Here is a 26997-nt window from a genome sequence, read left to right as displayed (position 1 = left end):
AGTACAACCTTCACCTGGCTGACAGTTACTAACGGCATCCCTTGAGAATCAACACTGGGGCCAGCCCTGCTTAGAAGTTTGTTAATGACCTGGATAGGGACTGGAGTACACTCTCTAAAAGCATGGGGACTTGGGAAAAGCATATCACATGCTGGAGGGCAGGGCTGCTATTCAGAGGGACTTCAACAAGCTGGAAAATGGGTTGACAAGAACCTCAGGAAGTTCAACCATGGCTAGAGCAAAGCCCCACATCTGGGGTGGGATAACTCCCTGCAGTGGTACAGGCTGTCGGCATAGCACCTCTGCAAGAAGGCACCTGGTAAAACAACGAATTGCCCAGAAGCCAGCAGAACACCCTTGCAGCAAGGGCAGCCAGCATTGCCGTGTTAGCAGGAGAGCAGCCGGCAGGGCGAGGGGATGGATCCTGCCCCTCTCCTAAGCACTTGTAAGACACTTGGAGAGCTGGGTCCAACTTGGGCTCCCCAGCATAAGGGTGGTGACATACAGGAAGGTGTCCAGCAGAGGCCACCGAGGTGGTCAGTGCTGGAGCATGGGATGTACAAAGAAAGGCAGAGAGAGGCAGGTTAGGTCAGCCTGGGAAGGAGAAGGCTCAGGGGAGATGTTACTGCTGTTTACATCTACTGAGTGGAAAGTGTTGTGCAGATGGGGCCAGGCTCTTCTCAGAGATGCACAGGGATAGGACAAGGGACACCAGCTGGAACACGAGAAAATCCAACCAGGCACATGGAAACAAATACTTGCCATAAGCATGGTCAAACACTGGACAGGGCCCAAAGTAAAGGTGGCATCACCATCCTTAGAGATACTCAGAACTGGGCTGGATACAGCCCCGAGCACCCTGCTCTAATGGACAGCTTCTAGCAGGAGATTAGCCTAGAGATCTCCAGAGGTCCCTTCCCACCACCCATGGGGTGCACAGTACAGAGTTTGCCATACAAAATACTAGAGACAACATTCCACACGAGACTGGTGCCTATAACATTAAACGCCAAACAATAATTTCCAGGAAACAATTCCCTTCACAAGTCACACCAGGAACCGAGCTGTAAATTTCCACAACTCATCTTGCCCTTCATCTTTCTACTCCCAGCATCTCCAAACCAACATAACGCTACACACACACACAATCAGCTTGTAGCAACCCAAGAAACAAAGCTGGGACAGCCAAGAGGCACACCTTATCCCTCTATGAAACCAAGTGCAACCAGAAAAAAAAGTACAAATGTGACAAAAGAAGTGGCATTTTTCAGAGCACAAAGTAAGGGTAGGCCAGAAAAGCGGAAAGAACAGAAAGTAGTTGTTGATGGAGAGCAGCCAGACAGGATGGCTTGGCCACCTTCGCTATATTTTTTCCCTTATTTACTTTACTCCGGTTTTGTAGAACTCCACAAGAAACAGGGCATTTTGAAAAGGAGGGAACCCCACAAAAACATCTTCCCGCACATCCTATAGTCCTGGGAAGAAGGAAGCTCCACAGAACTGCTTTTATGAAGGCAAATGGCCGAGCACAAATTCATGCCAGACCACCCTCAGTTTATATTCCATAAAATGCAGTCCCAAACCCTCTTGCCTCTCCTTTCTCTTCATGTGAGTCAAAACAAAGGGCAATCAGGCAGGAGCGCAACCCTGAATAGAAGACTAATGGGAAAGCATACAACAAAACAGCAAGAGTGGAAGGGGAGGCAAAGACCAGCAGGACATGCCTCACACAAGTCACCCGTCGTCGTCGTCGTCCCCCCCCATCTACCAGCAGTCTCTGCCCATCTTTGTGCTCCTTCTTATCTCAGCAACTCCTCCTTGGTCCCCACCCCTACAACCTCGCATGACCCCCATCTAAGCAGCCACCCGCCGTTCACTCCACCCCAGGCCCCATTCCGGGGCCCATCCTGGTGCTGCTGCCCCACCGCCTCTCCACTCTCGCTTTCCTGCGTTGCCCCAGCCCCACTAACCCACCTCGCCCTGCCCGTGCCCCAGTCCCGGATCTGTCCTCTGCTTCCCTCTGCCCAAGCCCCCCGAGCACCCACAGCCCCGCACCTCACACATCCCATCTCCCGGCACCGTCGAGCCCTATATGGCTCCACAAGGCTGCTCTTCACCCCTTACCCCTCAACCTAAGGCTTCCCCGCTGCACCCTACCTCTGCCCCACATCCCCGGCTCGCATAACCCAAGCACACTACGCCGTCTCGCCCTACTCCTCGCCCTTACAGCCCGCGTAAGGGCTCCCCCGCGGCAGCCCTTCACCCCGTTTAACCCCACGCCAGGCCTCCCCTCACCCGCCGCCCCCTCCCCACAGCTCACCAGGCCCCTGCCCCGCTCCCGCCCCACACGCCGCACCCGCCGCCCGCCCCGGCCTCCGACCGCCCCTCCGGAGCCCCCCAGGCCCCACACGCCTCCCTCCCGGGCTGCCCCCCGGCTCCCAGCCCGCCCCAGGCGCTGCCTGAACCCCGGCCCCCCGCCCGCCCGCCCCAACGCTCCCCCCCGGCCTCCCACCGCCCCGCTGGGCCGCCGCCCCGCCCCGGGCCTGCCCCGCCGCCGCGGCCCGCCGGGCCCCCGAGGCGCCGCTCGCACGCGGGAGGGAGTGAGGGGAGGGAGGCGCGGCGGGGCCGGGCCGGGCCGGGGCCCGGGGGGCGCTTACCTCCGACCCGGTACATGTTGGCGGCCATGCCCGGGACGGGGCCGGGTGCGGGGCGCGGGCCGCTCCCGCCGCCGCCGCCGCCTCCAGGTGCCGGATCCGCTGGAAAATGGAGGCTGGAGCGGCCGGGCGGGGGAGGGGAGCGGGGGAATTAAAGGGGCCGCGCCGGCTGCCGCCCGGACGACAGGGAGGGAGGCAGGGAGGCGGAGGGCGGGGCGGCGGCGGGCCGGGGGCGGCGGGCCCGGGCGGAGAGGGGCCCGGCGGCGGCGGGAGGGAGGAGGAAGGAGCCGGCCCCTCCGCCCAGCCCGAAGCGTGCGAGGGCGGCGCTCCGCGGCCTGCGCCCGGCGGGAGGGGAGCAGGCCTGCCGGCGGGCAGCGCCTCTCCTCACACACGCACACCCTGCCTGTCCTCACACAGCCCTCCTCGCACAGCTCGCCCGTCGCCACACAGGCTCAGCCCTCCTCACACACCCCGCCTGTCCTGGCGCGGACGGCCCTCCACACACACGCACACACAGAGACACAGCCTGTCCTCACGTACAGCCCGACACACACACGCTCAAACACCACCTGTGCTCGCACACAGCCCTCCTCACACACACATCTGCCTGTACTCACAGCCCTCCTTACACACACACTGGGTATACTCACAGCCCTCCCCACACACACACCTGTACTCACACACAGCCCTCCCCACACACACACATCTGCCGGTACTCACAGCCCTCCTCACACACGCTAGGCCTTCTCACACGCACGCCACCTGTATTCACACACAGCCTCCACGTACAGACAGACACCGCCTGTTCTTGCAGACAGCCCCCACGCTGCCTGTCCTCACGCACACAGCCCTCCTTACACCATGTGACACCCCCCCTCACGCCTGTACCTACGTCCATACGCTGCCTGCTCCCTGTGTACCCCCTCCACCTGTGTGCCCCCTCCATCCCTACACATGCACGTGGAAGTCCCATGCCCTATGCACACCTCCCGCTCACACACCCCTACCCCTCCTACACCATGTCCCTTGAGTCCCCGCAATGGCGAGGGGCTGCCTGGCCTGTCCCCTCCATGCCTCTGTCACCTGCTGCCCCCATGACACTGCCGTACGGGGGCTTTCCCCCTTCCTCGGGTGTCAGCCCAAAAAGTGAGACGTAGATGGCCACCTTAGCTTTCCTTTGCCCACTGGCCTGGGGGTGTCACCTTCTTGACCCATGTACAGCTCCTCTCCAGGCATCTCCTCGGCAGCCCTGCAGCAGTTACGTGGTTGTTGAACAGTTGCCAGCTCCAGATCAGTCTGCAAAACTTGCACATTGCCACTGCCATTTCCTCTCCTACAGGAACTGACAGGCTGACACCAAAAAAAACCCCAAGAAACCATCAGGTTTTGGTACGTAACACCTTTACAGCAGGTCCCCCAGCGAGGGCTGACAAAGTACAGCAGAGCAGGTGACCAGCCATCCCTCCCAAGGACTTCTCCACACACTTGGCCAAGGCCAGATGGTGAACCCTAACGAAGAGCTACACCTCCAATGGTCAGCACAGGTGGACCCAGGGGCACCGTTGGCCTCTTGGGCACAGCAGGATGTCTACACTCGCTCCTCGGCTCCAGCGCAGAGCTGGAGAATCACCTCATGTTGCCCGAGCCCAAGGTGTCAGCCCAAGACCCCTCCTCACAGTCAGACAGGTCATGATGGCCAAAAAATAATCTGTCATGAAAGTCTTTGCTGGAGTAAGTGGTTGATGGCGCAAACGGTCATACGCTTTACCAGGGCTGGGCATGGGCACTGCCTGCTCTCTCAACCCCGGTTGTCATAAGGTCCTGAAACAGCTACACAAGACCGCCCAAAACCTTGACGTCTGCCAAAATACATCTATTTGAAAAAGAACAGGGCTTTTGTTAAAATTTGCTTTGCATGTTAGAAAAACAACCCAAATCTCTGACAGTCCTTAGATCCCAGTAGGGCACAGGGCTCTGCTTTCATGTTTCCAATGCATGCAAGGAGCACGGCTGAGCAAGGAAAGCACTTCAGGGGGTGAAAATCGGTCAGCCAAAAAAGTTCAATGCGCCGGGGAGCACCACCGTGATATTTCCTCCTTTCTGAGCCGGCCAGGGGAGCACGTGCCGCCACAGCCGTCGGGGACACCGCGGGGTGCGAGGGCTGGCTCTCCCCAGGCTGCTTCTGCAACCGTTCTGTAGAGCAGAAAATACTTCAGTAGGACACAGAAAAATTATCCAGAATAAATATTTACAAATCGCATCATGGGGCACTTGGTAGTTGCACACGAAGAAGTGGACAGTCACGTGGCACTGACTGCTCTTTCCAGATGCTGAATTGTTTTTCAAATGATAGTAACAAAACCATGTCGGAACTTCCCTGCTGTTCCTCTTCCAGGTTAAGCAATAGCTGTGGTCACCACCGGGGCGTTGTGCAATGGGAGGGAATGGAGCCGGCACCGGCAGCTGGAGCCTAAGGAGGAGCGGGCTCTTGCAATGCCCCATCTCCCACCACCAAACCCCACTCCCACAGGTGCCACTGACTCCCACCGTGGCAAACCCAGTCCTTCCAGCAGGCTTTTTGGTGCATCCTGACAGGGCATCACTTGCATTTGATGCCTCTCATGTGGCAGCGAGGGTGTATCTCCGCTGAGAAAGGCCAAGACCTGCAGAAGGAAGATGCCAGTGCTTTGGGAGCCCAGTCCGAGGTTGCCTGGCAGCAGTCGGCTTGTCCCAGCACGTATGGGCAAGGGAAGCCCTCTAGTCCCATTGCATGCGACCTGGCACACCCTGGCCCTGAAGCATCCTTGCTCCACCCAGCTCTAATTCCTTCTCCTCCCTAGCAGAAGACAGGGGAGCATGCCCATGGCCCCACCAGGGCTTTTGGCTTGGCATGGAGAGCTCACGCATGCTCCCCCTGCCAGCTCCCAAGCCTTCCCACCACCCCAGTCCCCTCCGCTTGCACCCTCCTTTCCATGCTGCGACAAGCTCCTCTGTGGGCTCTGAAAAGTGAAGCTCAGGCTGTGCCTCTTCCACGCAGCTGGGTCCTCAGTGCAGGGTTACAGCTGAACCTGTGCAAAAAATACATAGCCAAAACACAGCCTTGACCCACTTGTCTCCCCTAGCTGCCCCATGGTGCTCCCCACCTCTTGCCAGCAGCCTGGTCCTCTCCATGGCTTTTGGTGCTGTCTTGGCACTTGAGTCCTGAATTTGCCCCCTCCTGAGCTACATACCTTCCTCCTGCCTGGAGTTATCCAAGCCCTGCTCAGTGCCACCTGGGTGGGACTTGCGTCCCCTCCTCCAGTAAAGGGCTCAGGCCATAAACACGCCTGCAAGCCCGGCCAGGCCATGGGGAAGAGCTGGGACATCCATCAAGACCTGCGTGCTGCGAGAGCAGCCTGGCCTGCTGTGGGGAGCTCCCTTCACTCCCAGCTCTTCGCTCCATCAGCAGCCACCCCTCCTGCCTCCACCCTCAGCCAGGGGAGCACAGGGATGCAGGCTGCTCCAGCTCTGCATTCCCACTACTGCCTCCAATGTGCTGTATTCCTGGGGATGGCAGCCATGGGCCCATTTCACAAAATTTCTTTACCTTTCTGCCTCAAAACAGCTGCTTAGCTCTTCTCTTTCCTTCTTCTCTCCACCTTCCCACTCCCCAGCACCAAGCCCAGGTGCTTGCCACCCCACACATCCCAGTCCCTCTCCCACTGCTCTCCCAGGAGCACACATAGCTTCAGGCTACCGCAGCATCAGCCTTCCCCGTCTGAGACCCCCCCTCGGTACCCTAACACCAGCTGTGTCCATCCAACACAGCCCACAGACCAGAAATGGGAACCAGCCTTGTCCCTGCTTGCTGCGAGGGGGTGAGGACCGGGTGCTAGAGAGGGCTGTCGGACCCAGGAGAGCTGCAGGAGGCGAGCGGGTCCCTCTGGGAGAGGAGACATCAGGGGCAGGGGGAGGGCAGCAGGACTGCAAAAACTGCAGGAGGGCTCAGTGCCGGGGAGGACGTGCCAATCCACCAGCTCTGCCCTGGAAGTGCTGCCGGGCAGCTGGATAAATAACGCAAGAGATCCCCCCACACCAGAAAGCCGTCTCCTACAGGAGACAACTGCGCCAGTCATGCCAGAGCAGCCCCTGCTGAGAGATGACTCAAGGGACGGGTGTGTGCTTTCATGTCCAGTTTTATTAGTGTTGCATTAGTACCATAAAAGAGTTGACGAGGTCAAGCACGTTGCAGTTTGTTCCAAAAAAAAGGCTATTTACATTTAATCTGTCTTCATAAAAAAAACCAAAACCTAGAACCCAAACAATACAACAATGAAACAGATGGACAACTCAGGCATCTACAAAGTGGTAACGTCCCCTCGTACGCTGCGGTCCGGACAAGGCTGGTGGCACGCAGCCCCGGTACCCATGCTTGCAAGGCGCTTCCCCATGGCTGCAGCACGTACACAACCAGGCAGGCAATGCTCTGGCAACCCTCTGGCCAAGGCGCAAAGCAGCAGCTGACTGGATGTGGCCCCATACTGGTGCTCTTCCTTAAGGAAACCAGTGACCTGCTGCTTTCCAAGTTGGCATGTCCCCTTCTCCCCCAGTCTGTGCCAAAGCAGCCAACTGACCCTGCAGGAGCCGGCCCTGCCACAAGCATCTTTTGTGAGAACCCCACTGAAGAGGCTCCAAGAAACCTCTGGGAGATGCTGCTGCTCATTTCTGGCCTTCTCCCTACCAGATAAGCACGGAGGGAGTGTCACACTAAATGCCATCACACAGCTATCTGCCAAGACTGAGACCCCCTGAACAAAGAGGACAGAGGCACTGCATCCAACCTAGCTTCAAGAAAGCTCCAGGGCCCCCAGCCCTTTACTGCTGGACAGCGGGACTGCCCTAATCCCAGCCTTCCTGATCCCTCAGCACATCAAGCAGCAGGAGAAGGCCACCGGCTCTGCTGCCTCTCGCCAGGATTTTCTTCTTAAACTTGGAGGTGCCAGGTGCAATGCCCTCCACCCTGGCACTCCAGTGCTCCCTCCAGCAAACGCTGCTAGTGAGAAACAGGACGGGGCCTTTGCTGCAATCGTAGGTTAAGCACGGGGCAGTGTGGTTCTCAGCCGAGTTTGATGACGGAAAGCAAACAGGCCCATCTCCTCCAGCCCCAGAAACCTCCCAGCCACCTACCCCCTGCCCTCTCTGCAGGATAAAGCCACAAGCGTGTGCTAATTAAAGCAGCAAAACACAGTCAAGGAAACAGTGGCTCTCCCCAAACTCATGTGTAATTAAGGAGGACTCTGCAGTTACCACTGAGATGTAACCGGTAACAATTGAACTGGATGGAAACTGCAGTGCTGAGCTAAAACAGCCACTCAAGATGTCCAAGAAGTCGCCAGCACCGCAGGAGAGCCAGCCTTCGTTGAACGCTGGCAGGGCCGAGGTCCAGCCTTTGTCTCCAGGAAACTCAACCCAGAGGACCAGGAAGCACTCAAGGTGCAACATGATGCCACAAAAACCTTCCATCTTTCATCTGCTCACCAGCGCTGTTAAACTAGGTCAGCATCACACAGCCCACTGCAGCAGTGAGACCTCACTTCTGAGCGAGGTGGGGGCCCTTCACCCAAGAGCAGCTGGAAAAGAAACCAGCTGCTTTGAGAAGCCACAGCCAGGGGAGCAGGAGATACGAGCTCTGCGGGGAGCAGGGGTGAGCTCTGGGACGCAGAGGGACAGGGAGACCAGGGGACACCACCTTCAAAGCACCTCCTGGCCAGAGATCAGCTCAGATGCTGCCCACTCCAGCTCCCACGGCTCCAAAGCAAGCCCTGTCTAATGCAGGCAGGTGAGATAACGCCACTGCGTTTCTTCGTTCAAGTTGAACCTTCCTCGCCAAAACTCCCATCCTTCTGCACTCACCAACTTGCATGCAAACATGTAACCCCACCAGGCTGGCACAGCTCTGCAGGCATGGGCCCATCGCTGCCCCAGCAGCTCTCCCTGTACCTGCAGCAGGGATCCCTCTGGCCAGCGGGGCTTGCTTGCAGCAGGGTCCTCCAGGAAACTGTTGGGGAAGCTGGGAGGGTGGGAAACCCGAGATCAGTCACTCATTCATGTCACCAGGTGCAAAGCCCCTTCCCAAAATGGTCTGAGCCACATGCATGCTTTGACACTCATTTTTCCTTAGAGACAGAAACCTGTTTCTCCTCCAGTCAGGGACAGAAACAGCTGCACAAGTGGCTCCACATGATACAAGAGAAACAACAGAGATACAACACCCTGACCAGAGCAGCACCACCAAACTTGCATGCCAGCCCTTGCCTCCAAGGCTGGGAAACACCACAGCCACCCCCTGAGCACACAGCTGCCCGTGGGCAGGCCCAGCCTGCCACTGCTGGACGCCAGGAGGACAAGACTGAGAAGCCAGGATGCTTCCTTGCACGGAAGAGGCATTTCAGGGCAACGGCAGCTTTCCACAGGGGAGAAAACCTGTGGAGACGCAAACCCTCAGGTCTCAGGCATACAGAGAGTTTCCCGGTGAATTCGCTTGTATAAAGTTAGAACAAAACACAAACCAACAGAAATGCAACAAGCAGAAGTGTTTCTCTCTCTCTCTCTCTCTCACACACACTCTCTCTCTCTCTCTCTCTCTAGAGCAGGGCAACACACATTTGATAGGCAGGACCCTGGAAATCCTGTCCTAGCTACCGTTTGTTTTTTTACAGTAGGTTGAAATACAAAGAGGAGCACAGTGATGGTTCCCCCCTCACCCCCCCAGTAAACAAAGTTATTGCAGTCAGTCAGTCCACCCCACCTCCGCAGCACTAACATGCTCCGGCACCGAGAGCTGCCCAGGCTGCATGCGGCTCCTGACGCTGGAACCCAGCCCAATCACTCTTGTCACACCAGCGTGAGACTTGAGGAAGAAATCACACGCTGACTAATTTCCTTTAAAAAGCTTTCTTTTTTTTTGATGCAACAGCCTCAATAAAGAAAAAGAAATGATGTGCTTATACACCATCTCCCACGCTACTGCTGCTAGGCAACACTATACAGTCCCAGAGCATCAGCTCAGGTCAACCGAAAACGCATGAGCTGATGGACATGACGACATTCGAACTACAGCCGAGCTTCTGCCACAGCCAAGAGCTAGCAGACAGCAGGCAGACCTGCCCACGGGACTGCGGGAAGAAACAAGAGTATTGCAACTAGACAATATGTCCTGCCCAGCAGCATGCCACCGGGCATGGGACCATGTCCTCCTCCCCTGCGTGGTTTGAAGGGAATACCCAGTCCCTGGCCAAGTAGGTTGCACTTGTGCTGGGAAAGGGTTTCATGAAATCAGTTGGTGAAGCAGCCTGTGCTGTGAGCTGCGACAGGCACTAGGATCCATCAGGGACCATGCTCTTGCCTAATAACACCTCGCTCCCCATCAGCAGAAAGCCTAACAAAGCACACCGCTGCCCTGCCCAAAAGAATCCAGGCAGTTCCTGCGCAGAGCAGGACCTGCCAAGCAGGACAAAGTGGGTTCCCCAAGCCTTTAAAAACCCAAGGGTAAGGGATCAGACCAAAAAAAAAAAAAAAAAAAAAGCAAGCTTCAAAAGCATCACTGCCCTCAGAAAGTGCCTTCTGGAAATGCTCACAGAGCCTGGCCTGCCCACAAGGGTGGGACCGAAAAGGACCACACCAAAAACTTCAGTCCCATACCCTGAAATGCCAGACATGTCTGTTCTTCCATACGGCAAGCACACTCAGCTCCCCAAACCCCATCCGCCACCTGCTCCGAGTCCCTCCCAGGCATGCCTAAGGAAGCAAAAAGCCACATCTGCAGCACTCAGAGCCGCCCAGACCTGTGGCTTGTCATGCTGCCTCCTTGCAAGAGCATCCCCTTGTCCTGGCACCCCAAGCGTCCCTGGCAGCAGTAAGGTGTACAAAGTGAACACAAGCACAGCCGGAGCCAAGCCAACAGTGCGAGACACCCAAAAATCTCACTCCTCCATCTCCCAGGTCCTCTTGCTGCCCAAGGTGGACAGAGAACCTGGCTGGCTTCATCCTCTCTCACGTCCCAGCTACAGCTTCCACTGCACCTTGGGACTGAAACTCCTAGCAAAGCCTCAACCCATAGGCAATGCTGTGCCAGGGCAAAAGCATATCCTGCTGGGTAAGGGATGCAATCCACAGACAAATGCCCATGGGGCGGAATACTCAGAAAGCAGAAGGTAAGGACAACAGCCACCCACAGAGCAGCCCGCGGGAGGCTGCCTACCCCCAGCACCCTTTGTTTTTGTTACAGTCTCTCAGTCCCTATGAGGAGAGATCCTGGGTGGTTCAAGGGTATGGCGAAAATGCACTCCTGCAGTGTCCCTGAAGCCAGGCAGTCTGCACCCAGCCAGGGGAGGTGCACGAGGGAGACGGCAGCAGGCTCTGGGGAGCACAGCGTGGTCAGGGCAGGACAAAGGCAGAGCAGATAAAGCAGCCCATGCTACCTCACGTGTGCGGTTTGACAGATGGACGGGAAGGCAGCTGGACACGCAGAGCGCCTGGCTGGCTCCCAGTCCAGCCACTACAGTGATGTATCACTTCACAGACAACGGCTCATTTTCCTGCGTTTGTTTTTTTGGCAACTTAATTTTTTTTTTCCTCTTATTTTTTATTTTTTTTTTTTTAGAAAGCATTAAAAAAAATCTGCAGCTATTAAAAAAAATCCTTTCCCTTTAGAGGCTGGAAGAGGTTTTATTGACAGGTAAATAATCGGTGTGAGTATGTAAATAGCAGCGACCCCACTGACGCGGCATCCCTCAGCAGTGCAGCCAGCCGCGGGGACATTGTGACTGGATCGGTTTGGTCGTTGTCACAGACCCGGGACACTGGAGTTTCCTTACACCTAGTGTTTCCCTAATTCCTGTTCCTGCCCAACCCTCCTCAGGCGTCGCTTCAGCACAAACACCTGCCCGTCCCCATGGCAGACTCCACGCTTGGAAGAGGATCTCCTCTCCAGACCTCCCTAGCTATGCAAGTGGTTTATTTTTTCAAACCGGACAGTTGAACTTCCTCCACACTCGCTGATCTTTTGTCCTTTGGGCAGCAGGAAGAAAGACTGGCCATCTTTTTTTCCTAGAAATACAGAGGGAGGGGGCCAAACGCACCATAACGCGCATGATCTTCCGCAAAATCCATTCGAGCTGATCCACGGCTCCCCCAGCCCACTCACACCAATGAGGTCTCAGGTTAATAAGCAGTGCAGTTATTCAGCTATCTGCTCATAAGTGGTAGGTGTTCTTGGGCAGGTTGCCTGCTCCTGCCAACTCCCCCACGACTTCATGTTGTCAGCACATCTATATTTAAGACTGGGTTTTTTTGCCTTTGTTTAAAGGGGTTTCCTTCCCTTGTAGTAAACTTAAGAGTTAATAGAAAAAAGTAATTCAAAAGTAATCCAAGCACATCTGTAATTAATTCTGCAGGAGAGGGCAGAGCGACGCGAGTCAGAGTTGGCACGCAATTCCTGGCTCCTGGTGTGCAGTCCCCGGGATGGACAGAAGGTCCCTCCGCTGAGCACGGCTAGAAGTTAGATTTGGAGTGTCCAAATATGCAGATGGGAAAGTGCTTGACATGAGAGGACCACTGTGCTGCCAGCTGAAAGAACTTGACGTCGTTCCACTCCACCCCATCGATCAGGACTGCAGGGGAGGGTAAAAAGAGAGGAAAGTTAGAAAATACCAAGTGAAGTGGCCAGCCTGAAACAACTTTGCTAGAAACCTCCCTGCAGTTGGCAGAGGGAGGCCTGGCCACGTTCTGCGCTCAGGGTATGCGCTGCTCTGCCTGGCCACCCCACAGCTGTAAATAGCTGCACACAATGGGGAGAAAGGCTCCAAAGCAGACCAGGTTTAGGGAGAACAGCTCAGATTGTTGTTCCAGCATCACTCACTGACACTGGAGCTCCCCAGACTGCTGATTTCAGTGTCATCTGATCTGATTTCTCAAATTTCCTAAATATACTTCATTTTTCTTTTTGGGCAAATGCACTCTTACACAGATGGACATCAGTCTCTTTTCACTGGCACTTTTAAGCAGGAGATCCACGTCTCCTGCAGAAGTGACACACGTTCTGTGACCACCCCTCACACTCACCAGTCTCACAGGGACTAGGCTAGGATTAAGGAGGTGACCTAAGCAGATCCCTCTGCTGTTAACAGAAGTGGGGATTATCAACTGAATAGGCTACAGAGATATTTTTGATACTGGACGCACAGCTCCACTGACAGCCACTTCAGGTCTGCCTGCAAGATGCATGTACGGCTCGTGCTGTGGCGTGCCTTTGTGCCAGAGTCCTGCCTAGAGGAGCAGCCACACTCTCACCGCTCTCCGCCATCACCTTCCAGACGTGCAAGGGAAACAGAGAATAACAGGGAGGGGAATGGAGTCCGGCCCAGCCCTTGTCCTCATCCAGGGCACTGATTCAGAGGAGTTCCTAGATAAGTGAGGATTTTCCCACATCCCAGACCCATTAAAGCATTCCGCCATGCTGGACACATCCAAGGCCGTTCCCCAGGTGGGGAACACCCCCATTACGTTGGCTCCAGGGCATGGGGCAGGACACCAGGTCAGCCCTTTGCCTGGAGGACAACGCCAGCAGCTGAGCCTCGCCCCAGAGCCCGACGGGATGCAAGCGCTGCACTTACCGCGCAGCATGTTCTGCTGATGTTTCGCTGTGCAAATCAACCTGCTGATTCCTTCAATACACTGGCTCTTTGACTCAACCTCCTTGTCTTTTGTTTTCTTGGGCAAAAACATCACTGGAAGAAAATCAAACCGGTACACAGTGAATCTCTGCCACTCACAGAGCTGCACCAAGACTTGTTTGGGTTTTTGCATTTAAATATTCATGTCTGAAGATTCTAACTCTAATTTTAACTCCTAAAATCATCCCTGTTTGGCAGGAGTTTGACTGTGTCAGTGCTCAGCACCATCACCTACGCACATGAACATCTTAGCCCTAAGTGTCTCTATGTGAAGCATTCCCAGCTTATAACCCAGGCCCCGAAGGGCACCTTCAAGGTAACTCCTGCTGCTCTACTGGGACACCAGGGAAAACAGCTGCACCTGTAGCGGTCCCCAGTCTGCACCCTGTGCTGGGCTGATGGGATCTGCTGGGCGGCCGCACCACCTAGGGGGAGTCCCACATACTGCACACGGCTGCCGGGCAGCACTGTGCTCCAGCCTCCGACGTATCTGCAGGCAGGTTTGCTGCACCAACAGTGGCCCAACATGTGCTGAGCTGCACAGACTCCTGGAGAGCAGGAGGGACTACAAACTATGGGCAAGTGGTGGAGAGGGAAGGCTTTAGGAGAGCTAAAAAGGGTCCAGTTCCTTGAGAACTGCCCAAATGCATGAGCAAAGATATACAAACTGGCTCCACAAACGCTGGTGGTGTTGAACACCACTGCTCCAGGCTGAGCCAACCCCAATGAAGAATATTTTGAGTGTCTCAGGATTGCTTCTCCCCATAGGCATGCCACTTAAAAAGGGTGTGGTCAGGCGTGGGAGCACTGGTACCAGCAGTACCACACCTATCTTGGCCCAGTAGTGACTTGGCTGCAGAGTTATGCACCCATGTCCTGCAGCCACAGGTCCAGAAGGCTCTGCTGGCCTTCTCTCAGAGCCCCCAAAAGCCCTGCTTCCACCAGGAATGACTCCCAGACCCATGGGCAGGAAGATGTCATGAAGGACAGCTATTGGCAGCTGAATATAAGTGCAGAACTGCATTGCTGCTTCCTTGAAAACACTTCTCCACAGAGCTGTTCTCAATTTCTAATGTTTTACATTACCAAGGCCAGGAGCAAGTACAGAATTACTGACAATATTTAAAATGCCTTTTTTGTTTGTTTGTTTGTTTGTTTGTAGAAAATAAACTCAAAGCCATGATTTTAAGAGCAGAAGATTAAACACGAAAAAAGTTAATATCAGGCTTTGTGATGAGAGCATTTCTCTTCTACCTCCTTTTGTCCCACAAAGCCCTCTGTGCAAGAACTTAAGAGCTCCTGTAGAAGAGCTTACATTGCTGGAACACTGCTCTGAGTGACACCACCTCTTGTATATACATGCACACCTAGCAATGGCTTGGCAGGGCTGGCTGGTGCATTTGTCCGGCTGTGACAGTGCTATTTTAACATGAGGACACCACATCAAACACAGCAAAACGTCTGCTGGGGCTGCTGCCATATGCTGCAACATGATGGGATGCACACACCTCCTGCCTCTGTCTGCACCTCTGTCACGTGTCAGAGGAGAGACCAGAGCACAGAGCTGTACAGGCTGCAGGGTCTGCCCTGACTCTGGTGGTCGGGGCACAAGCTGCCTCCTACCTAATCCAACACCCCAAACCAGCGCCAGCAGGCTCACAAGGAACACAGGGAAGCTGTCCAGAGCAGCATACCTCCTGGCTTTCTGTACAGCCACCCACAAATGTCCTTGCTTTGTCCCCACTTTTGTTCTTTTGGTCTATGCCATCTCAGCTGTTGGGCTGTAAGTGTGAACACATCCCCTTTTTACAGCACGAAGAGGAACCACCCTTTCAAACTCTTCCACCTTATGCAGTCACTTCTCATCTACAAACAGCCTAGGACTTTGGGGATAAAAATATGACTAAGGTGCTGCAATGCAGGACTGACAAGTCAGGCAGCCCTGGAGCAACAGAACAGGGAGAGCAGCATTGCATTCTTGGCCTTTGACAACAGTAAATGTGTCCATCTTACCTTTCTTGTTCTTCTCTTTTGTCACGACAGTCATGGACATTGTTGGAGTGGTGGCAATCTCACCGCTGGCAGGTAACCTGCTGACCTGGAGGGACCGGAAAGTGCATTTCAGTGTGTTTTTGGTAGTGGAGGGGTCCTTCTTCTCTGGGTCTCTCTTTCTGTCCATGGGTGGAGCTGCAATCCAGTAATCCACCTGCAGGCCCATTAACTCAGCACCGAGGCTCTGGCTGGAAAATAAGAGAAGAAGGTAATTTCTGCACAGCACTCAGCAGTTCCTCCCATCTGTGTTTTGTCAGAGTGGCTGCCACTCCTGACCAGATGGTCAGAGGACAAGGGCCTGGCTCTTTGGGAAATCAGGCAGCAATGTTCCGTAGTGAGACCTGGTAATCACAAAAGCACAAGTCATCACTCAGTGATGCAGTCTGGCTCACGTTACATGCTGGCATCGGCTTGGCAGCACAGAACTGCAATGAGCTGAGAAGCTGACCTGCTGCGCAGCCACAGGGACAAGCAGTGGGAAAGGGGGAAGACACGCAGTTTCCTAATGTGATGCCGAGTTCAGTGACCCATCCAGTGAAGGCAACCCCTGAGGTGGCCCAGATCAATTCCAGTTGTTGAGTGGGGAAGAGGGGCTGTAAGCACCTTGCTGCTGCCTCCTGAGCACTGATGCATTAATGACTCCGGCCAGGCGCAGCACTGCCAAAATCATCTCTGAACTGCGGCGAACAAAGAAAGAACTGGTGGGTCCCTGAACATTAGGCACTCAGTTCCAGCCTCCCTGACTAATTCCAACTTCTATGTCCATGAGCTCTTCTTGCCACCAGCTGCTTCCCTTCCTGTCCAGATGCTCCACCAGGTCACACAGGATCTCTGTTCTCCCCAGGTCCCTGTAACGGAGTTGCCACTAGGCGATCCACCCCATGGCCCTGCTGTGGGCTGAGGAATGCCTGTGCTGGGAAAATGCTCTGCCAGTCCTGTGATGTTTGCTAAACAACAGCAGATTTCGGGACACGATCTGCTGTTGAAAACTCCTGCGCATCGTGTGGTAACAGACGTGTGTCACCAAAACACACTGCCAGCCTTTCTTGAGCCAGAAAAGGGAGGATAAGCAGCCCGGGAAATTCCACCCCCTGCCTGCCCCTGCCTCTCGCTAGCTAACCCTTAGTGGAGCAGGGGTTTATCATTCAGCAGACCTACGGCTGACAGCCTTTACTTCTTCCTACACAATGACAGAGTGTTGAATAATATGCAAGTACTAGACAAAAAACTAACTTAATTTATCTACCAGTCCGTGTCCCCTGTTCGAGAAATGGCAATTGTTAAGGAAGATGAATCTGTGATCTTGAATGAAATATGCATCCCTCTACACCACCTGTCTAATAAGAAACTCTCAAGGTAAAACAAGGATGGCCCATCATTAAGGTCCTCTCAGCAAATCATCTCCTTTTCTTTGCCATTTATTCAACTGAAAGCCAGACTGCAAAGCAGAGTTCATCTTTGATCACCAAAACCAGGTTTTGGGTTCTCAGGGAAATTTCAGAAATGAGATTCTTTAAGGATGATGTTCTGGAGATGCAGCTTTGGATTTTAAGGCTCCTTTGCATCACATTTCTCATCTCAGTTGTAAAGACAAAGCATCCTAATGTTCACTATGCCCAGGCAGGATTTTCTGTTCCATTCCCAGTTAAACATGTGACTTAATCTTTCAGTTTGGGTCACCCTCCACCCCCTGTGCTGTCACATACAGATCAGTGGAGATGGAACAATGTTGAACCTGAACTTCCTCATTTCTTGATGATTCTACCACACAGCATGAAACCAAAAAGTACCGGAGTCCTAGAGCCGGGGTGTCAACTTCAGATGTATCACGTCCATGGCTCACAACTTTAATAGCCTACACTCTTGTGGGTACAGGTTCCCAAACCACTTCCACCTTTGGAAAGCCCACACAGAGCTCACACATGAGAAGTCAGCTCTGCTCTCCAGAGCCTGCGCAGCCCCCAGCTCTCTGCGCTGCCAGCCAGCTGCTGCTGGGACCAGCCTGGGGCAGACAGGACTCTCCTGCCACCAAACCACAGGGGGCCAACAGGAGGGACTTGGGGAACTGGGCCTCCTGGCACAGGCTAACGGCCACTAACACCTTCCAGCTGCTGGGCATCTGCTAAACTGGGACTTCCACATTTCCATTTCCTCTTGTTAAAAGGGAACTCTCAAGCCAGTTTAAGAAGTCAGAGGTTAAAGGTCCCCGCAGGGCTCTCTGGGATGGGCAGGAAAGGTCCCCATTCTGTCTCCAACAGGGACAGCAGGAGATGCTGCTTAGGGAGAGCATGTGAGTGCAGTGTCTAACTGCATACATAACATTCATTCATTCTCTAACATAACATTCCCTTGGACTTCCCCAGCCTGACAATCACAGGATTAGGGATGTTAGAGGGGACATCCCTGCATCATCCTTTAGTGTCTGTTAATGGATTTGCTATCCATGAATTTGCCTAACCCCCCTTTGATCTGCTGATCCTGCTACCACAGAAGTAGCAGAGGCAGACATGGTTTCCTGCTGTGTGCAGAAGTCCTTTCCTTTCTCCCTTTTAATTGACCTCTTGCCAGTGTCACTGCATGCCCCCAGGTCTCGTACGACAGGTTTGGTGAATGACAGTTCAATATTCAACGAACCCACCACCACTGTGATTTTTGCAAAACTTGAGCGGCTTACCTCTTTCCTCTCCTCCCCAAAACCGCAGACTCCAAGCACTTCTAGTCTCCCCTCACAAGGCTGCTGCTCTGTCCCCTTGATCGTGTTAACTCCCCTGAACCTTTAACTTCACCATGTGCTTCTGGGTACCAGAACTGCACACAAAGTTTTAGACAGCTACACCAACGTTTTGTGCAGCAACAAAATGACAGTCCTGGCCAGGGCAACTCTTTACCGGCAGTTTTCTAGGGGTTTCCTCCCTTCACCCCTAAAACTTTCAGCTAAGCCAGAGCTTCACGTTGCCTACAGGTGCTGTCTCCTTGCTGTTCTGATACGCTTTCAGGCACATGCATGAATGGGAACTGCAATTCCACTATGCCACAACAGTCAGCTCTCCCCTCATAGAGAAAAAGCCAGCTCCTTCCACAGAGTCACTCTGACCTTACACTTGCTTGGTCCTTAAAAACATAAGAATTGTGAGGGATTAGGCTAGCACCCATGTGTATTAGGGTCAGTATTTTCTTTGGCTACATACCTCCCCAAGAGAATCCAGTCTCAAAGGGAAAATACCAGCAGCTGGAGAACACAAACCTTCCCAAACTGCCACAATGGCTCATCAGAATCAGGGTTTCTGCCAGACTATCAGAAACAAGGCTGTCCCTTCTAGTTCAAATGTGTCTACCCTTCAGAAGTGCAGCCTTCCCATCAGGTGCAAGATCCCCTCTGTCCTCCCCAACTCCTTGTCAGCCAGCAAGGACACAGTCACTCCAGAGGCAAAAGAGGTGAAGGGGAAAGATAACAACTTTAAGCGTTTGCTAGGGAGGAAGAAAGGGAAGCTATGGGTTTTCCTTTAGAAGATTTTCCTCTCTCACGTATATGTCAGATAAGACAGCCAAGGGAGCTGTAAGGAGACAGAACATGCTTTACCTTGAGGACGAGAAGCTGCCTGTGACAGACGGTGAGGAAGGTGGTGTGGGGGAGGCTTCTTTCACAGCAGGAGACACGGAAGGTGGGGTAGAAGAAAGGACACTGGAGCTTGAGGGAGCTGCGTCATCAGAGTCACCTTGCAGAAAAGAAGTCAAACTGTTTGTCTGGGTTCATCTCACAGCCCAGCACATGCACGTTGGGATAGCTCAGTCTCTTTGCCCACGCTCCTGCTGCACAGGTTTTGTTCAGACTCAATCCAGAGATCAGCTAGCCCATCAGTTCTGACTGCCTCCACACTTAAACCACGGGACTTTCTATGTTTGGGTAAGAGGCAGGCACAAACATTCACACTCCTCTGGGCTCCTCACCTCGCATCTGCTCTCGCATCTCTCAGCTGGTTTGCTCCCAGCTGATTTTGAGCCTCCTGCAGAGTCAGATCCCAGCCCACTGAACCCTGCTGGGGAATCTCCCCTCACAACCACTGCAGGGCAGCACCACTCCGAGACTCTTGGAGAATCCAATACCTCTGGGCTGATCACAGGGATCTCCCCATACCCTCTGCTTCCACCCTCCACAGCCAATGCATTATTCCCTTCATGTTGGCCCTTTAGGGTGGTGGGAGCACTGTGGCAGCAAGGAGTGACCCACAGAAGGGCTGCCTCCACACACAAACCGATGTGTAGCCCAGGCCACAGGAATCTGGGTTTAACAGTGAAGCAATAAAGAAACAATCCCTACATATGAGGAAAAAAATATTCCTGACTAGTAGTGCATATGAAGGAGGAGAAAACAAGTTCACATTGATAAAACAGCACTACCCCATGTCCATATGTGTAAGCAGGCAGTATGGTGTGAATCAGCTTTGCACTCCCCCATTAAAAAAACCCTGAGTCCAAAGTTGTTGTCAGATTGGCAAACTGGTTGCCTACCCTTGAGTTCCCAGTGCTAGGCACATGTTTGAGATTGATTTTATTAGGCAATTGAGCCCGGCGTAGGGACACAGACATGAACTTCTGATGAACTGCCTCCCCAGTTTGGAGCAGGAACCTCAAATAACCACAACGGTGATTCCACCCCACTGAAAACACACACAAGAAAATGGGTGTCTGCACATATATGAGTGGAGCTTCCCTGGATGAGGGTGTGGGAATTTCAGCTGGCCTGAAAATCCTTGTAAAGCAACAAGAAAAAGGGCCTCTTTCAAGAGAGAGGCCTCTCTTTCTGCAGACAGCTGCTGGGAGTCAAGGCAGTGGAAATGGCAGCTAATAAAATCCAATTCCACCTTACAAAACTCCAAGACATCAGCAACGGACAAGCTAGTTCAGCCTGTGAAGTCAGGCTCCCACTACCTGTACGACACAGAAAGCACACACAATATGCTTGTTACCTGACGTTGCAGAAGATTGTTCCACTATTCCAACCTTCACCACCTAGAGGGGGCAAAAGAGAAGAGCTCTATGAAACAGGATTCCCCTGAGCTTCGGGAACCCCCAACCCAAGCTCATCCCTACAGCCCCCTTAGCACTGTCCCTGCAGTCAGAGTAGTGTTAAAGCATGTTAAGAAGTGGAGTCTTCTAAGAGCCCAGCAGGTCCCATCAGTGTCCAGTCAAGCAGTACCAGCTCACAACCCTTCCCTGATCTATACGAAAGACAGCACAGGCCCTATAGAGCTGTTACAGACCTGCACAGCTCTGAATAGCCCATCGTCAGCCCCAAGCTATGGCAACTATAGTGCCTGTGACAGCTGTGGGAATAGGGCAGGGAGGAGAAAGGAACATAAATATCCCTTTAGCATTGCTTTGATACACCTGCTAATTACAGACATATTGCTTCCACTACACAAGTGCAGCCACTTCTAGGGTACAGCATAGCTGGGGTTTGTTAGGAAACCACAAAAGCAACAAAGTACAGTTTCTGATCAGAGTTTTCTAGTCTCCAAACAAGAGAAGTGTCTGGCAAAGAAGATAAAGCTCCTAGCAAAGCTTCTGAGCACAGACATGGATAAACCACCACATGGACAGGTCAGAATGATCCCAATCACACTGTAATAAAGATACAAATGCGTTCTGATATGGCGAACCACCAGCTAGTACGTTTAGGTTAATGATAAATGCCACTGGCAATAATTTGTGGAACAGAGCATGCTACAAACACAAGCTCCCAAGAACACACTATGCCTAGAAAGATAAAATGACCCTTGGTGATATAAAAGCAGGGACCTTCTGTAGCGATAATCTGCTATGGTGCACAGGCACCATTACTCTCGACACTGCAGAGGAGAGACCCTTCCTAAGGTCCTTAAGAAACTTGTATCCAGGGCTAATGTCTACCCTATATAAATGTTGACAAATGTGAAAGAGCTGCAAAGGGATCTCAAGTCAATAAAGCCTGCTTTAGAATGAGAAATGATGTCACGCAGTATATTTAGTTTGAAAACAGAAGATTGTTAAGTTCAGACGTGACCATGTCTAGACCACATCTTAGGGAGCACATTTCTGTGCTATGGGAATCAAGAAAAAGGACCTAATCATTAGAAGCAAAAAACTTTGCACAGTTTGGAGTCGGGGGGATGTATGCTCAACACCAGATCTTGGAGAGCTCTCAGGCTCTCTGGTGGATTCTCTGTTAGCTCCAGTCTTGGAGAAGCCATCGTGAACTCAGCAGCGCGTGCAGAGGCTCCCTGAGGGCACACTGGCTTGGGAGAAGGAGGCTGCAGCTCAGTTTGGCCAGTCTCCATCCAAAAGGCAACAAATCGGGCTCTGGAGTCCAGCAGCCATTTGCGCTGTATGTGTTAAAGGCCAAGAGGATGTTTCACAGACTGTAACTAGCTGTGAGCAAGAGAAGGCGAGGCAGAAGAGTTAGGGGAAGAACAAGCAACACAGAAAACTGCCTACAGACACCTTGATCTGCAAGCCAGACAGGAAGTCTCTTCTGGCCTTTTCCCCTCTTGCTGGCTGACTGAAGATGCTCGAGTTCAGACACATGGGAGGAAGACAAGGTTAAACACTTTCCCTTCCCTCCACTCAGGGAGGTGCTTGAGACTGCTGCAGTCCCAACAACACCTCCATCCAGGAACGCTGCAGCAGCCAGCCTCCTTTCCCTTCAGGAAGCAGGCGCATCCTGTTAACTCTCCTGGCAACTGGCTGTCAGCACAACACAGGCGCACGATCATGCAGCCTCACCACCTGACCCTGGCTTTCACGCCCAACTGGCCCCTTGTGAGGCTCCGCTCCCACCACTTCAGAGCCCAGCTGAGCAGCATGGCACTGCCCTGCTCGCTTCTGGGCCAAAGACTGCACAACCCAGCTGCAGGACATCAGTTTTTGCACCCCTAAAAGCCAACAGGGTCCAGCCAACGTCAGGAGTCACAAACCCAAACATTGCTAGCTCCCTCTCTTCCTTGGCCAACAGCTCCACGCAGGCTGCAGCTGAGGGAAAGAGCTTCAGTGTTCATATTCAGCCTCAGACTCTGAGACATCTGCAACTGGCCTTTCAGAGTCTCTTCAGATATGTCTCATGGGGAATTACCGTGTCAGAAACACTTCAGAAGCAAGAATAAGCAGCATTGATTTGACCCTCGCCACCAGCCGACATAGGAAGTCAGTCTGTGCTTTCAAGGCATGTTTTTTGGGGATTGGCAGTGTTATGCACACAACAGAGCTACTCACTCTTTCCACTTTCAGACAATCAAATCCAGACTGGAAACGCATCGCTAATGTCAGGACAATGATCGTTTTAGAGCAACTAAACACTCTAAGCCCCATTTGCTTGCACATAGCACTGAACTAAATCAGCCCTAAAGAAAAGCTTTGCAGAGCCTAGCAGCTATAGTGAGACAAGTCCAGGAGCTTCCAAGCCCTTCTGGGCTTTTCACGTTATTGGAAAAGGTGAAACAACTGTTTCGTAACAACAGTTCTTCACCAGCAATCGCAGTTCGTGGGAGAGACAAGATCACAGCAAAGCTCATCAGCAGGGAACAAATTGGGAAGACGTGTCTCTCCGCTTTTGCAGAAGACATCTTTCCTTCAACAAACAAAAGTAGACTGTCATCTCAGGAACACTGCAGAGAGAGACTCTCACTGCAGAGAGAGACTCTCACTCCGAAGAGACACCAGAGTGAAAGCAGGGTCAGCCTGAGGGCAAGAGAGACTAAGCTCTTTAAATGCCTTGGGATTTCAGATTAGCTCTGACGCACTTACAGGGATACAAACGGGAACGAACACAAGTCAGCTTAACACAGAGAAGGCAGAACAAGACAGCCAGCATGCAAGAAAGAGAAGCTACAACAGAGCAGCAGAAACTGTGAAGAGGACATCCAGTAGCTGAAGAGCAGTCAGGGGATATCCTTTTGGCCACAGGTCAATGACTCTATACCTAAAACTTAATGAATTGAAGAGCATGATCAAATAAGGGGAGGGAAACTAGAAAAGGCAAAGCACAGTGCGCAAAATACACTGACAGAAGCACAAACACACCCCTGCCTAAGTACTCTGCACTTGGCCACCTGAGCTGGGAACATTTAAAGATAAGGAGAGAAGGAAAAGCCAGGGACTACTATCCCAAATACATATTCACATAATAAAATGCATTAAATAGCTACTGCCCCAGACTCAAACTTAACAGTGGTATAAATGATCTCCCTGGTGGGATGTACTCTCCACTTCCCAGAAGCGGATGAGATATTGAGAGGACTGGAGACTGTTCATGACAAGCACACAGAGGACTGACACTGGAATAGCAAATTTGGCCCAATCAATCACCCAGGGCAATGCTGGGCACAGCAACCCTGAGATCAGGTTTCCAGGAACATACCACCTTCCTCTGCACGTGGCCCAGCAGCAATTCTCCACCAACTAGGTGCTTTGGTCTGCAGCAAAGGTTGTGGATCTACAGACAGGCTGTGGATCAGAGCACTTCAGCGTCACACTTTCCTCTCTGTATTGAATGAACAAGGCAATAGCAAGGCTACGGTGCCTGCTTCAGTGCCTGGCAGGCACGCAGCACAGAGCTGCCCAGAGCCAGCTGCCTGGAAAGTAAAATACACCCTGTAGTTTGTTGAGGGATCTTAGAGGTTTGCTTACGTACCAGGCAGTTGCATCCAACCATCAGATGCTCATGCTGACACTCTACCTTAGAGCACCGAGTGCTCCTGCTCTACCCCAGAAACCAGGTAAGTTTGGGTTAACACTTGTGGACATATTCCAGCCAGCTTGAGACAGCGTAACTAAGATAACACTCACCCCGACAAAGGGAATGAACTTCTGTGAAGATTCTTCATCAGGGCTAAAGGCAAAGAGAAAAGAGTTGTTAACGGCTTGCTTCCACACTGGGCACAATACTCACTTTATATTTGCATTCAAGCATGCAGCAGGGACGGACAGTATGCAAGCGCCAGTCGAATGTCTCCTCTCAAGGCCCCCTGCCAGCACGCTAAGAATCTGCATGGGTGGGGAAGAGCACGCAGCTTACGGCACATCTCTCAGGGAAAAGGTCTCTTCCTCCCTCCCTCACGCTTGACAGAGAAACATGCTTTAATGGCATGGCAGTCATTACAGACACACGACCTCCTATTGCAAGGAAATGGATCTGTGCCACAACAACATGGAGAACTGTGCATTACTTACTAGTCCCTGAAGTGCTCTGCACGCATGGCCTTCACGCGTCCCACCTTTGGAGTCATGTGCCATACCTTGCATATCCCAGCATCGCTAAAGCAGTTAGCCTGCCACGGGGTTACAAGCCGTGACACGTGGTTATTTGTATAGCACTAGCAAGTACGTACACACACACACTCACGCACACAGATACATGTTCCCTGCCACCGGGAGCTTGCAGTCCCTTAGACAGGCACACTAGAGAGGTCGGGCACCAGAGCACACCGGGTAGATCAGGACACCAACTCGAGAACAGCAAACAGCTAAACCAAACTGAACAAAACGCACACCATGTCCCAGAAAAAGCTGAAGACAACACTACACGCATTTTGAAAGCAGGAAGGCATCAGCCCCTCCTGCTCTGGCCCTGCCCAGGATTCAGAAGCCAGAGGGTGGAGAAGGGCCAGCAATGAAGGCCACAGTCAAACCTAGCAGGAATTAGGGAGAGACTCAGCAAAGACAAGAGGGGGAAGACCTGAGTGAGGAGGAAGGCAGGCTGGGAGGGCCTGCAGAGCCACTGCTCCCTTCAAGGGCGACAGAGATGAAGATGGACCCACAGGATGAGGAGAGGACTGCAGGAGCATGTCCACGTGTTGGGAGGAATTACAGTTCAGCAGTGGAAGTGACTGCAGGGCAAGACACACAACGTTTCTCAGTGGCCAAGCACAGGAAACAGGTAGGGAGCAGACAAACACCAAGATTTCTCATGTTTCACTTTGTGCATCCCTCAGTGCTTGAAGCACTGCAACGTTCAGAGAAAAACCATCCACCACTGCCTTCAGAATATTGCTGGGTGCAGCACAAATACTTCAGGTATTTCTGTGCTGTTTCCAGCACAGATTGGAAATGCACCAAATGCACAAAGGTGGCCAACCGCTGTGTGATTAGCATGGGCTGGACAGTTTCTTCTAAGCTGTATGGAAAGAATGGCATAGAACTGCAGTGAACATGATTCAACCAGAGCTCCCTCTTGGTCCAAAGCAGAGTGTGCTTTTGCAAATAGCTTCTTGCTTTGGCTCAGCTCTGCTTACTCATCCCTACAGCAAAGCCAAGGTCTTTGCTCCCTTCCTACCTCACAACCCCAGGCACTGCACCTTCATTCTTCCCCCAAAGCACGTGACAAAACGACCGAGTTCCTGATTCTGTGTTGGAAGCCAGAAAGGTCACATTTTTCGAAACACAGCTGCAGGCCCCCCAGCAAATGAATCTCCTACAAACATGACATTACTAGCTCGTTTTGGAAACAAGAAACCCACAGAGCTGTTGGGAGAAGCACAGAACAGAGGCTCAGCTGTCTTCTCATTTCTTCAGCTCCATGGGCTGAGAAGCAGGCAGAAGCGAGTCCCGCTGACCAAGTGAGGGAAGCACAATAGTTGTCTAGTCATCTCTCAGCTACTGGATGGCTTTGCTCCGAGCTCTCAAAAAACAAACCATGCCCAATTCCAGCAGAAAACTCATTCTTGTTCCCCATGGGAGCTCAGACTCCCACTGAGGAGAGCTCAGAGGCAATTCTGAAATAAATAATTTGCTTCAGTCACCATTTATCACAGCTCACAATGATGCACAGACTGTTCCTGAAGCGATCCAGCTGGATTTCAGCTCGGCTAGTCTAGTCCTGTCACATGTCCTCTTGGGAACTCTGATCTTGCATACGTGCCTCTGAAAATGCAGCTTATCAAAACAGCTGCTCTTCATGTGGATGAAAGGAAAGATGAGATGACCGTGCTTGTTCTCCACTTCCTCTTCCATGCTCTTTCCTGATTCTTGTCCTTCGGGATCCCAAAATATTAATCCAGAGTCCTTTCACCTTGGTAACGGTCTCTTCTATTCCTCCTACCACAGCCCTGCAACTAAAATATCCCCTGTCCCTGGAAAGGCAGCTACCCCTTATTACGTAGGCTGCCCAGATTCCCAGGCTGCAGAGGTTTTACCCCCATAGCAATGTCCAAGGTATTGGTTTTATCCATAGGGGTTCTGAAGGCCCTGGTATCTCAGCTATAATTTAAAGCCAGACCTGACCCTGATTTGTGATTTTTAACGGTGTTATTGATACTTCACCTCTGTAATTCTGGGGAAAAAAACCCCAATACAACAACAACAAATTCTGGGGGAAAACAAAAAATAGACCTATGCAGAGAGGCCAGAAAGAAAATCTTTACCAGGAGTGGGGAGTTGTCTAATTACCATTTTTGCTTGGGCAAAATCCATCTGCCTGCAATCAGTCCTTCAAAGGTAAACTGTCCAGAAATGGACTTGCAGGCTCCCTCCCTACCCCAAGAAATTAATTCAGACTGAACAAAGACATATAGCCAAATTTATATGTTTTAGAACTCTTAGAAAGGAGA

The 26997-nt window shown here is 52.5% G+C and overlaps 2 protein-coding genes across 14 annotated transcripts in view; both read right to left on the bottom strand.

Annotated features, from left to right (window-relative positions):
- MTA1 (metastasis associated 1) overlaps positions 1-2789 on the bottom strand; it is an 89146-nt gene extending 86357 nt beyond the window's left edge. For all 3 annotated transcript variants that reach the window (XM_076339828.1, XM_076339829.1, XM_076339830.1), the window contains exon 1: positions 2658-2789. In XM_076339828.1, coding sequence (XP_076195943.1) covers positions 2658-2685 — 28 coding nt within the window. In that variant the 5' untranslated portion in view covers positions 2686-2789. The remainder of the gene's footprint in view (positions 1-2657) is intronic.
- A 4022-nt stretch (positions 2790-6811) lies between these two features.
- PACS2 (phosphofurin acidic cluster sorting protein 2) overlaps positions 6812-26997 on the bottom strand; it is an 84634-nt gene continuing 64448 nt past the window's right edge. For 10 of the 11 annotated variants that reach the window (XM_076339826.1, XM_076339818.1, XM_076339817.1 and 7 more), the window contains 6 exons: positions 24239-24281; positions 20386-20428; positions 18999-19134; positions 15380-15606; positions 13307-13420; positions 6812-12304 (listed from right to left, as the gene is read on the bottom strand). In XM_076339826.1, the coding sequence (XP_076195941.1) occupies positions 12186-12304; positions 13307-13420; positions 15380-15606; positions 18999-19134; positions 20386-20428; positions 24239-24281 (682 nt within the window). In that variant the 3' untranslated portion in view covers positions 6812-12185. Of the gene's footprint in view, positions 12305-13306; positions 13421-15379; positions 15607-18998; positions 19135-20385; positions 20429-24238; positions 24282-26997 lie in introns of those variants that run through there. The other variant, XM_076339825.1, reaches the window with a different exon arrangement.

This window comes from Aptenodytes patagonicus, chromosome 5 (assembly GCF_965638725.1).
Source record: "Aptenodytes patagonicus chromosome 5, bAptPat1.pri.cur, whole genome shotgun sequence".
NCBI lineage: Eukaryota > Metazoa > Chordata > Aves > Sphenisciformes > Spheniscidae > Aptenodytes > Aptenodytes patagonicus.
This window is presented reverse-complemented; position numbering and strand designations above follow the sequence as displayed.